Here is a 12040-nt window from a genome sequence, read left to right on the forward strand (position 1 = left end):
ATCTAGGTTATCTACTTTGTTGGCCTTCCACTGTTTATGATATTCTCTTATAATCCTCTCTTATTTCTATCAGGTCATTAGTAGCGTACTCTTCTATTGCTTATTTTAGTGGTATATATTTTCATTCTTTTTTTTTTTAAATCTTGGGTTGGTTCAGCTGAAGTTTTGTCAATTTTATCACCAAAGTTATTTACCCTTTTAAAAATGGTGTTGGGATTTTATCTGACTTGTGAACGCTACTTACAGAACTTTTATGAAGTGCTTTTTATGAAAACCTCTGCTTGCTTTGTAAAGCATGGTTTGTAAAGCTTCTGGTATGACTGTGTGATGCTGTCGCCCTCTGTCTTTGTTTCTTCTATGGGATTAATCATCTCAGCTCCCATGGATGGAAGAGGTTGGCAGGTGTGTGAAGCGGGGGTACGGAAGAAAGTATGTTCAAATGCCTTTAATGGGAAGAATTTTTTTCTTGGCTAGCACCCAAAGTTAGAATAAAGTTTACTTGTGTCACCATGCTATGTTTCTGTAATACTGTCAGTGACCCTTAGGGAACAGTGTCTGCTTTGGTGCTGAGATTTGCATATTTCCTTTGTATACCCATTTCATTAAATTCATCAGAAATACTTTTTGATTTTCTATTTACTACTCTAGATAGCAGTGGCTTTTACGAGTAAAGAGATTTGTTTCTATGATCTGCTGTCCAAAGGAGAATTTCCTTGTCAATATAAACTCCAAGGCCTGAAAGGAACTCCAATTTGTATGGAATATTGGTATGACCCCCTTGATGCCAACGAATCAGTTCTTTCTTTTGGGGACATAACTGGAAAGGTAAGTGAGGGAAGGGAAGATTGAACTATGGATTTAAATATCAAACTGTAGCCCAGTATAGAAATAGAATACAAAGGGGGTGACCTCTGAACTTACAGATTATAAGCCCACACACGCTGGACATGGAAAAGATGGATTAGGTCACAGTTCCTTTTCTTGCTTACAAGGACAATCTTCGTGTGGTTTATCTTGCCAATTATTAGAAGTTATCTCTTATAACTCTTTCAAGTTAATTATTCTGATTTTCATTCACAAGGCTTCTTTCTGCCAGCCTCCTGGGCAGTGCTTATTTACCGTATCATGTAACATCGGGATAGATGCATTGGAGAGCGCAACAAAGAAACCCAGACATTAGGATGCCTGGGTGGCTCAGTCGTGAAGCGTCTGCCTTCAGCTCAGGTCATGATCCCAGGGTCCTGGGATGGAGCCCCATGTTGGGCTCCTTGCTGGGTGGGAGGCCTGCTTCTCCCTCTCCCACTCCCCCTGCCTGTGTTCCCTCTCTTGCTGTGTCTCTCTCTGTCAAATAAATAAAATCTTTAAAAAAAGAAAAAAAGAAACCCAGACATTGGATATGATGATTCGGCTTCCTATCACATCCCGCCCAACCGCTACAAGATTATTACTTGCTGAATGACACGAGAATATGCCCTTGAGCTCTGAAGTAGTCTAATTTGGACAATTTCCTTTCCTAATTGTGAAAGCTTTGCATTCTTTGTGTGTTTAATAACAAGTGTATCGTAAAGGCAAATAATGAACTGCCCTTGGTAATTGCTTTACCAACATGGTCGTTGTTCTGTCTTTTACTATAACTGCCTGCATCCTTTAAATAATATTGAGGAAATTCCCATTAATTCAATATCTATTCCTTATTAATCTTAGGGAACATCGAATGTTTTGCAACAATGACACTGTCCATGTTTGTTTTCCTTTCAACATCCCTGTTAAGGTTCAAGCAATTGCTTTCACGGTGGCCTTGATTTCCCTGTTTGAGTGTCCGGCTAGTGCACATGAAGATGGAGAAGCCACAGTGACCATCAGCTGGGCAGAACTGCTCTCTGGATATCACAAATGTTGCTACACATTAGAGCATAATCTTCATCATGGAGACTGGGTCAGGCAAGGTACTAAATTTGAACAGTAATGAAAGAAATGGTCACCTTCAACTTCCACATTTATATTCTTTGATAAAAATGTTTCCCACAAAATGTTAGTCTCAAAACCAGTAATTGGTTCTCGGGAGGTTTTGGCCTGGACTGTCTGTAGCTCCTGTATGCTAGCAGGAATTTCTTTCTCTCTTTTCTTTCCTTCTAAAATGTAATGCAATTAATTCAGGGGAACTGTGCACTCAAGACATCTCAAGAGAAGAGAGAAAATGGTCACAGAATCCATCTAACTTCAACCCAACTCTTATCCCAAAAATCTCCTCTAGTCCTATCTGGGGCTGCTCAGTGAGAGAACATAACAAGTTCCCTCAAAACCACTCCTTTGTTTTCCTCATGTTTTCATGAAAGTATGTTAGTTTGATTGTCTTCAAAATGGATCGTCTTAATTTTCTTTTTTTTCTCTTTGCTGATATAATGACTGAGTTCCCATGATCTATAGTACTTGAGCAGTAGCTCTCTGTGTGATAGGATTATGTTGTAAAACAGCATCTATGGAAAGCCAGAACTTTCTTAAAACCTTGTCACCAGTGAGTTTGCTAGTTTCACAATATATCTAATTTTTTTTACAAAATTTGCATGTGATGGTTCAAGATCCACATGTGCAATATCTCTTCTAATATCTCTTTTGGTCCAGATGCTAAAGACTATGGTCATTTTTTCACTTCTAAATTGCTGCATTAAATTATGCCCACTGAAAGGAATGGAAACTAACAATCTCTTTGTTATGTCGTAGTTCTATTCCTAATATACTTTGAAGGGGAGACAGTCAAATGGACCTAGCTGTTGGCCATTATAGTGGTTTTGCCCTCTTTGGGGTCTAGGAGGTTGCAACTAATTCTTTAATTCATGACCCACATAGTAATATCCCACATGATGAACTATAGTTTCTGTATTTTTTTTCTTCAATATACATTATATCATGTCTTTGGTACCTTCTGCGTATCCTTGAATTCTGGCATGATATTGAATGTGGGAAAAACAAAAGATGATATTTTTTGGTTATCTACTATGTGTCACAGGCACAAAATTATGTGTTATGTTTGCATAACATGGAAACAAGAATCACAGTATGAGAAACTGTACAGAGCTATGGTAGCTGCTTCCAAATGAGCATGGTAATTGAAGTATAGTTGGCACACAGTGTTGCATTAGTTTCAGGTGTACAACACAGCAGTTCCACAAGGCTATATGTTACACTGTGTTCACCACAAGTGTAACTACCATCTGCTACCATACAGCGCTATTACAGTATCTTTGACTTTATTCCCTAAGCTGTACCTTTTATTCCCATGATTTATTCATTCCGTAAGTGGAAGTCTGTATTTCCCACTCTCTTTCACCCATTTTGCCCATCCCCCACCCCCAGCAAGCATCAGTTTGTTCTCTATCCTTATGGGTCTGTTTTTGCTTTTTGTTTGTTTGTTTATTCATTTGTTTTGGTTTTTTTAGATTCCACATATAAGTGAAATCATATGGTATATTTCTTTCCCTGTCTGATTTATTTCACTTAGCATAATATCCTCTAGGTCTATCCATGTTGTTACAAATTGGAAGCTCTCGTTCTTTTTTATGGCTGAGTAGGTGTGTGTGTGTGTGTGTGTGTGTGTGTGTCCCAAATCTTTTTTTTAATTTATTTTTGTATTATGTTAATCACCATACATTACATCATTAGTTTTTGATGTAGTGTTCCAAATCTTCTTTTTATTGCAAGTAATGCAAGAAACATAGAAGTGCATATATCTTTTTGCATGAGTGTTTTGGGGGCTTTTTTGGGGTAAATACTTAGTAGTAGAATTACTGGATCATGGTGTTTCTATTTTAACTTTTTGAGGAACATCCATACTGTTTTCCACAGTGGCTGCACCAATTTATATTCCCACTAACAGTGCACTAGGGTTCCTTTCTCTCCACATCCTCACCAACACTTGTTATTTCTTCTCTTTTTGATTCTAGCCATTCTGACAGTATGAGGTGATATCTCATTGTGGTTTTAATTTGCATTTCCCTGATGATTAGTGATGTTGAGCATCTTTCCATGTGTCTGCTGGCCATCTGTGTGTCTTCTTTGGAAAAATAACTATTCATGTCCTCTGCCCACTTTTTATTTTTATTTATTTATTTATTTATTTCTTAAGATTTTATTTGACAGAGAGAGACATAGCGAGAGAGGGAACACAAACAGGGGGACTGGTAGAGGGAGAAGCAGGCTTCCTACGGAGCAGGGAGCCCAATGTGGGGCTTGATCCCAGGACCCCGGGATCATGACCTGAGCCGAAGGCAGACGCTCAACGACTGAGCCACCCAGGTGTCCCTCTGCCCATTTTTTAATTGGATTATTATTATTTTTTGTATTGAGTTATATAAGTTCTTTATATATTTTAGATACTAATTCCTTATTGGATATATCATTTGCAAATATCTTCTTCCATTCAGTAGGTTGCCTTTTCATTTGTTGATGGTTTCCTTTGCTGTGAAAAATTTTGGCACAGGTCCATTAGTTTATTTTTGCAAGCATGATATTTTAATATATAAAACAAAGACTAGATGCACTATAGTAATAAAGTAATAGTTCCTAAAATCTACTTGTAATAGGCTTCCTGAAGTTTGGAGTATCATTTGTGTTCCATGACCTTAAATTAATATGAATACATAGAAGTAGCTAACAAAATTCTGTTATTGAAAAGGTTGGGCATATAACCAAGTACAGTTTAAATTGATATTATTTTCTCTGAATATGAAATACAAAATACTCTCTCAGAGAGAGAATGAAACGTACCACTCTAGACCTTGTCATAGTTTCATTTAAACCTCTCCAAAACCGACTCTGCTGTAAAGTAACCACTTATAAGTCTGTTAAGTCTGTAAAGTTGCAGGACAAGGATTTTTCTGTAGGTCCATGTGAAGTCATTGCTTATCATGTTTCCAAAATATAATTCTGATCTTTTGTTCCCTCGTCTACTGACTAAAGAACATGGGGAACTTAGTTTAGTATTATCAGCGCTATAACTCATGTTTATGACCAAAGAAATCCAACTTTGGAGTCTGGCTTCTTAAATCACTGCAATTAGGAATTGGCTATAAAAAAGTTTTACATGTAAAAGAAATATCAGGGATCTTTGCTATCTAATTTGGATTACACATTTCTTAGCTCTGTGAATCAAAACTCATTGTAATTAAGTGAATAATTTTTGGAAAAATATATTTACTTTAGTCAGTTTATTTGAATTGCGGACTCAATGTGTCAATCAATCAACAATTATTTATCTTTTATGCGATTTAAAACTGTCTTAGGCATTGGAGACTGTAGAAGAAAGATTAATTATAACCTCAAGAAACAGTATATGAACAAGAATTAAAGACTAATATAAAATAATTTATTAGAACATTGTACATGTGTCTGTTAGCCATTTGTATGTCTTCTTCAGAGAAGTGTTTTTCATGTCTTCTGCCCACTTTTTGACTTGATTAGTTGTTTATTGGATGTTGAGTTTCAGAAGTTCTTTATAGATTTTGGATATCAGCCCTTTATATGTAGTGTCATTTACAAACATCTTCTCCCATTCTGCGGGTTGCCTCTTTGTTTTGTTGACTGTTTCCTTTGCTGTGCAGAAGCTTTTTATCTTGATGAAGTCCCGAAAGTTCGTTTTTGCTTTTGTTTCACTAGCCTTTGGAGATGTATCTTGAAAGAAGTTGCTGTGGCCAATGTCAAAGAGGTTACTGCCTATGTTCTGTTCTAGGATTTGGATGGATTCCTGTCTCACATTGAGGTCTTTCATCCACTTTGAGTTTATCTTTGTGAATAGTGTTAGAGAATGGTCGAGTTTCATTCTTCTGCATGTGGCTGTCCAATTTTCCCAGCACCATTTATTGAAGAGACTGTCTTTTTTCCATTGTGTATTTGTTCCTGCTTTGTCGAAGATTATTTGACCATAGAGTTGAGGGTCCATATCTGGGTTCTCTATTCTGTTCCATTGGTCTAGATGTCTGTTTTTGTGCCAGTACCATGCTGTCTTGGTGATCACTGCTTTGTAATATAACTTGAAATTGGGCAACGTGATGCCCCCAGCTTTGTTTTTCTTTTTCAACATCTCCTTGGCGATTCGGGGTCTTTTCTGATTCCATACAAATTTTAGGATTGTTTGTTCCAGCACCTTGAAAAATGTCATTGGAATTTTGATCGGGATGGCATTGAAGGTATAGATTGCTCTGGGTAGCATAAACATTTTAACAATGTTTATTCTTCCAATCCATGAGCATGGAATGTTTTTCCATTTTTTGTGTCTTCTTCAATTTCTTTCATGAGTGTTCTGTAGTTCCTAGAGTATAGATCCTTTACCTCTTTGGTTAGGTTTATTCCGAGGTATCTTATGGTTTTTGGTGCTATTGTAAATGGAATAGTTTCTCTAATTTCTCTTTCTACAGTTGCGTTGTTAGTGTATAAGAAAGCAACTGATATCTGTGCATTGATTTTGTATCCTGCCACATTACTGAATTGCTGGATGAGTTCTAGTAATTTAGGGGTGGAGTCTTTTGGGTTTTCCACATAAAGTATCATGTCGTCTGCGAAAAGAGAGAGTTTGACTTCTTCTTTGCCAATTTGAATACTTTTCTTTCTTTCTGTTGTTTGATTGCTGTTGCTAGGACTTCTAGTACTATGTTGAACAACAGTGGCGAGAGTGGGCATCCTTGACATTTTCCTGATCTTAAGGGAAAGGCTCTCAGCTTTTCCCCATTGAGGAAGATATTTGCTGTGGGTTTTTCATAGATGGATTTTATGACCTTGAGGAATATTCCCTCTATCCCTATACTCTGGAGAGTTTTAATCAGGAAAGGATGCTGTATTTTGTCAAATGCTTTTTCTGCATCAATTGAGAGGACCATATAGTTCTTCTCCCTCCTCTTATTAATGTGTTCTATCACATTGATTGATTTGCCAATGTTGAACCACCCTTGCATGCGGGGATAAATCCCACTTGGTCGTGGTGGATGATCCTCTTACTGTATTGTTGGATCCTATTAGCTAGGATTTTGTTGAGGATTTTGGAATCCATATTCATCAGGGATATCGGTCTGAAATTCTCCTTTTTGATGGGGACTTTGCCTGGTTTGGGGATTAAGGTAATGCTGGCCTCATAGAATGAGTTTGGAAGTTTTCCTTCTGTTTCTATTTTTTGAAACAGCTTCAGGAGAAAAGGTATTATTTCTTCTTTGAATGTTTGGTAGTATTCCCCAGGGCATCCATCAGGCCCTGGACTCTTGTTTTTTGGGAGGTTTCTGATCATTGCTTCAGTCTTGTTACTTGTTATTGGCCTATTCAGGTTGTCAATTTCTTCCTGTTTCAGTGTTGGGAGTTTATAGGCTTCCAGGAAGGCATCTGTTTCATCCAGATTTCTCAGTTTATTGACATATAGTTGTTGATAATACTTTCTAGTAATTGTTTCTATTTCCTTGTTGTTAGTCGTGATCTCTCCCCTTTCATTCATAATTTATTAATTTGGGTCCTTCCTCTTTTCTTTTGGATAAGTCTGGCCAGTGGTTTATTGATCTTATTAATTCTTTCATAGAACTAGCTTCTAGTTTCGTTGATCTGATCTACTGTGTTTCCGGTTTCTAATTCATTGATCTCTGCTCTAATCTTAATTATTTCTCTTCTAATGTGTGGCTTAGGCATCATTTGTTGCTTTAGCCATCAGGGAAGTTCAAATCAAAACCACATTGAGATACCACCTTACACCAGTTAGAATGGCAAAAATCGACAGGGAAAGAAACATAAAATGTTGGAGAGGTTGTGGAGAAAGGGGAACCCTCTTACACTGTTGGTGGGAATGCAAGTTGGTACAGCCACTTTGGAAAACAGTGTGGAGGTTCCTCAAAAAAGTTAAAAATAGAGCTACCCTATGACCCAGCAATTACACTCCTGGGTATCTACCACAAAGACACAGATGTAGTGAAAAGAAGGGCCATATGCACCCCAATGTTCATAGCAGCAATGTCCGCAATAACCAAACCATGGAAAGAGCTGAGATGCCCTTCAACAGATGAATGGATAGAGAAGATGTGGTCCATATATATGGAATATTACTCAGCCATCAGAAAGGATGAATACCCAACCTTTACATCAACATGGATGGGACCGGAGGAGATTATGCTAAGTGAAATAAGTCAAGCAGAGGAAGTCAATTATCACATGGTTTCACTTATTTGTGGAACATAAGGAATAGCATGGAGGATATTAGGAGAAGGAGAGGAAAAATGAAGGGGGGGAATCGGAGGGAGAGATGAACCATGAGAGACTATGGACTCTGAGAAACAAACTGAGGGTTTTAAAGGGGAGGGGGGTGGGGGGATTGGTTAGCCCAGTGATGGGTATTAGGGAGGGCATGTACTGCATGGAGCACTGGGTGTTATATGAAAACAATGGATCGTGGATCACCACATCAAAAACTAATGATGTACTGTATGGTGACTAACGTAACATAATAAAATAAAATTAAAAAAATAAATAGTATGTTGGTTTAAAAAAAAGAACATTGTACAGTGGTATTGAAAATTAACTACTAAACCATATAAACAAGATATTAACTCCCATAGTAATGCTTAAGCAGCAAATTTATGAGGAAAAGCTTCAAGGGTGCGTGGTGCTACTTGAAGGATGGGTAGATGGAAAAAGGGAGGGCATGGTGAACATGAGTAAAGGGAGACAAGCAGACCTAATGGTGGACATGAATAGATCAGAGAGATGGACATGAATAGATCAGACGCTGAGTATTGAGGAAATAAATGTGAATAGGTCTAATAGGGACATATGTTGGAAATCTTGGCAGCTTGCCCAGTTTACACTTGCTGGAAAGTGAAACAGTGCAGTACTGAAGGTTTTTGAGGACACTTGGAAAGCCCTGGTGCACACAGCATTTAGGAAAGATTTGTCTGGTAGTTCTGTCTGGCGTAGGTTGGAGGACAAAGAATGAAACTGCAACCAGACTGGTTAGTTAGAAGGCCTTTGATTGTGAGAAAGTAGAAATGATAAAGCAAGGAAAGAAATAAGCAACCTTCTGAGACAGAAATTTTTAAGGACTTGAAGTCTGAAAATGTGGGATGATGAATCATTTTAGAATGTCTCACAAAGACATCAGTTTCCAGGTGGAGAATGTTCTATTTGCAGATCACAGATGCCCTCTTGGGCCCAATTCTTCTCCACTCACCTTTTCAATGCAGACTATATCTGAAGGATCCCTTATTCTGGGATAATCCAGATCCTGCCACCAAAGAAGAGTCTTTCTTGCCAGTATTGTTCCTGAAACTTCCTTTACCTTTACCAAACTCCTTATTCTGCTTCTTCTTCTGTCTAATTCAGATGGACTTTTCTTTACGTGATATGCAGTGTTCTCAATTTGGGCTTTGCTCCTGGCTTCTTAAGAATCTTGCTTTCAGATTCTGCCCGATCTGTGAAACAATCCTAAAAATTTCTGTACCTACATCAGAACTTTTATCCTGCCTGCCATAACTCTTTCAGACCCAGAGGAAATTTGGATGCCTCACATGTAAACCACATTTATACATAAACTGAAAACTAAAACAATCTTTTTATGGCATACATTATGTCCTTTATTCTCCTTAGTGTCTACTCTAACACGTGATACGTTGTTTTGTCAGGTTTTCCCTTTCTCACTGATTTTAAGCAACTTACGTGTGATGTGCTTCAGTGTTCTTGGTGTGTGTGTCTGTGTATGTGTGTGTGTGTGTTTATGCTGCTTGGAATTCATTGAGATTCTTTGATTTATGGCTCTGTGGTTTTCATTACACTTGGAAATTTTTCTATTGTTATTTTTTCCAAAATTTTCTGTTCCCCCCTCTTTTTTCTGGGACTCCCATTATCTATCTATCTATCTGTCTGTCTATTTATCTATCTATATCTATATCTATATATATCTTAGATGTTTCATATTATCCTAAAGTTAAGGAGGCTTTATACATTTTTATTCAGTCTTTTAAAAACTTATTTTAAATCACTGTGTTTTAGGTTACCTAGATTCTATTTCTATGTCTACAAGTTCCTGTTTCTTTTCTTCTGAGGTGTTGCAAAGTGTTTTCAAAGGATGAGGCTGCCTCTCTAGTTCATGTGGGGCAGACTGCCTCAACCTAGCTCCTAAGGATGAGGGCTCTGCAGAGAGTCGTGGTGTGGCCACACTCAGAGGAGCCAGGACGGGCAGTGGGTCACCCCAGAGAGCCGCAGCATGGCTGGGGTCACTGTCCTAGTGTGGACAGCACCCACCAGGCCATGGGGATAACATTGCCACTCCAATGGATTTGAAAGGCAGAGCATCAAGCCAGAGAGGATTATTCTTGGCTGTTAAGGTTTAATGGAGTTCTCCCTGTTAGACTTTGTATTTCCTTGGTATCTATTACCCTTTCCTTCTTTCCTATTTCTCCTTTTTTGGAATGGGAATGCCTATCTCATGCCTGTTCCATCACTTTTTCAGGAAGCACACAACTTGTTTGATTTCCTAAGTTCACAGCTTGGAAAGGAATCTTCCTCAGGATGAATTGTATCCCAAGTCTTATCCATACCTTATTTAGATGAGCCTTTGAACTTAGACTTTAGAGTTGATGCTGGAATGAGTTAAGTAAGACTTTGAGGTTATTGGGATGTAATTTGCATTCGAGAAGGGAATGGATGGGGGGGAGGGGCAGAATGTTATGGACTCAATGTTTGTGTCCCCTCCCAAATTTGGATGTTGAAATTCTAACCCCAATATGATGGTATTAGAGGATAGTGCCTTTGGGAGGTGGTTAGGTCTGGAGAGTTTAGCTCTCATGAATAGGATTCATGTCTTATAAGAGACCCCAGAGAATCTCTCACTTCTTCCCCATGTAAGGACACAGCAAGAATTAGGCCACCTATGAACCAGGAAGTGGGCCCTTACCAGACACTGAATCTGTCAGCACCTTCATCTTGGACTTTCCAGTCTCCGAAACTGTAAAAAATAAATGTCTATTGTTTAAGCCACCCAGTCTGTTTTGTTATAACAGCCTGAACAGACTAAGACCTTGGATAAATACTACTGAAAAATATTGCAAAAGGAAAGAGAGATACCAAAAGAAATCTTGATAAGTATTAGTAGATGCGAATTTTTTAAAATAGGGGGTTATTTATGGTTAAAAAGTGATTGGGGTAAAAAAACTATAAATAATGTATAGTTTAATAATACTATATGACTGAATATTGAGGAAAATGAATAGAGAAGATAATTTAAAAAGGAGAAAGCACAGAGTATAGAAAGGTGAAGAGTCTCTATAAGATTTTCTCTTACTTCAAATTTTAAATTTTTATATTTTTCTTAGCACCTCTGAAAGGAGGACTCACTTTAGTCCTAACCAGTAAATAAATGCCCATTTCCAGATTTAGCAATAGAGATTAGAAGCTTAAATACAACTTTTTTGTTTGTTTGCAGCTCAGTTATTTCAGTATGAGGAGAAGGAAAGAAATGCTAAAATGAAGAAGGAGGGAGAAAGAGGAGGGCAGGCTGGAGTCAAAAATAGAACAGTGGGCTTAGTACAGAGTATGCTCTCTGGTCCACAAGACTGACCCTACTGGGAGCAAGCAACCAATGTTTGGTTTCATCTGAGATATATATATACATATTTATCCCAGCAACAGGAATTGATATTCTTAGAACTCATCAAGAAATATTTTGGCTGATTTTATTCTTAGTGTGAGGAAAGAATATACAATTGAGGAAAGAAAGAAATACATGAGCAAGTATGGTAATAATGTTTCATGGAAGCTAAGGATAAAAAGCTGAAATGTCAAAGGAAAAACTTAGTTTCAGACATAAGAGTATTGGCTTACTGCTTTAAGATAAGATTCAGATTTCTTATTTAAAACTTTGAAGGAGAAATGTTTTCATCTGTCTGAATGGTTCTGTGTCATATTTTAATAGAAAAATAATTACATTCTGAAATGCTTGTAAAGTAAGGACCGAGTTTTTATGAAATCGTGGTGAGACATAAGTGTCTTGAATCTCAGAGAAGTTTTACCTTTTTTTTGGTCC

General features: G+C 37.7%; 1 protein-coding gene across 1 annotated transcript in view; it reads left to right on the plus strand.

The window, feature by feature from the left end:
* Positions 1 to 12040, plus strand: part of WDR49 (WD repeat domain 49) — a 134477-nt gene that overhangs the window by 24054 nt on the left and 98383 nt on the right. Inside the window, exons 3-4 of the mRNA XM_021702634.1 lie at positions 649 to 825; positions 1772 to 1946. Of these exons, the coding sequence (XP_021558309.1) occupies positions 649 to 825; positions 1772 to 1946 (352 nt within the window). The remainder of the gene's footprint in view (positions 1 to 648; positions 826 to 1771; positions 1947 to 12040) is intronic.

Source organism: Neomonachus schauinslandi, chromosome 1, assembly GCF_002201575.2.
Source record: "Neomonachus schauinslandi chromosome 1, ASM220157v2, whole genome shotgun sequence".
NCBI lineage: Eukaryota > Metazoa > Chordata > Mammalia > Carnivora > Phocidae > Neomonachus > Neomonachus schauinslandi.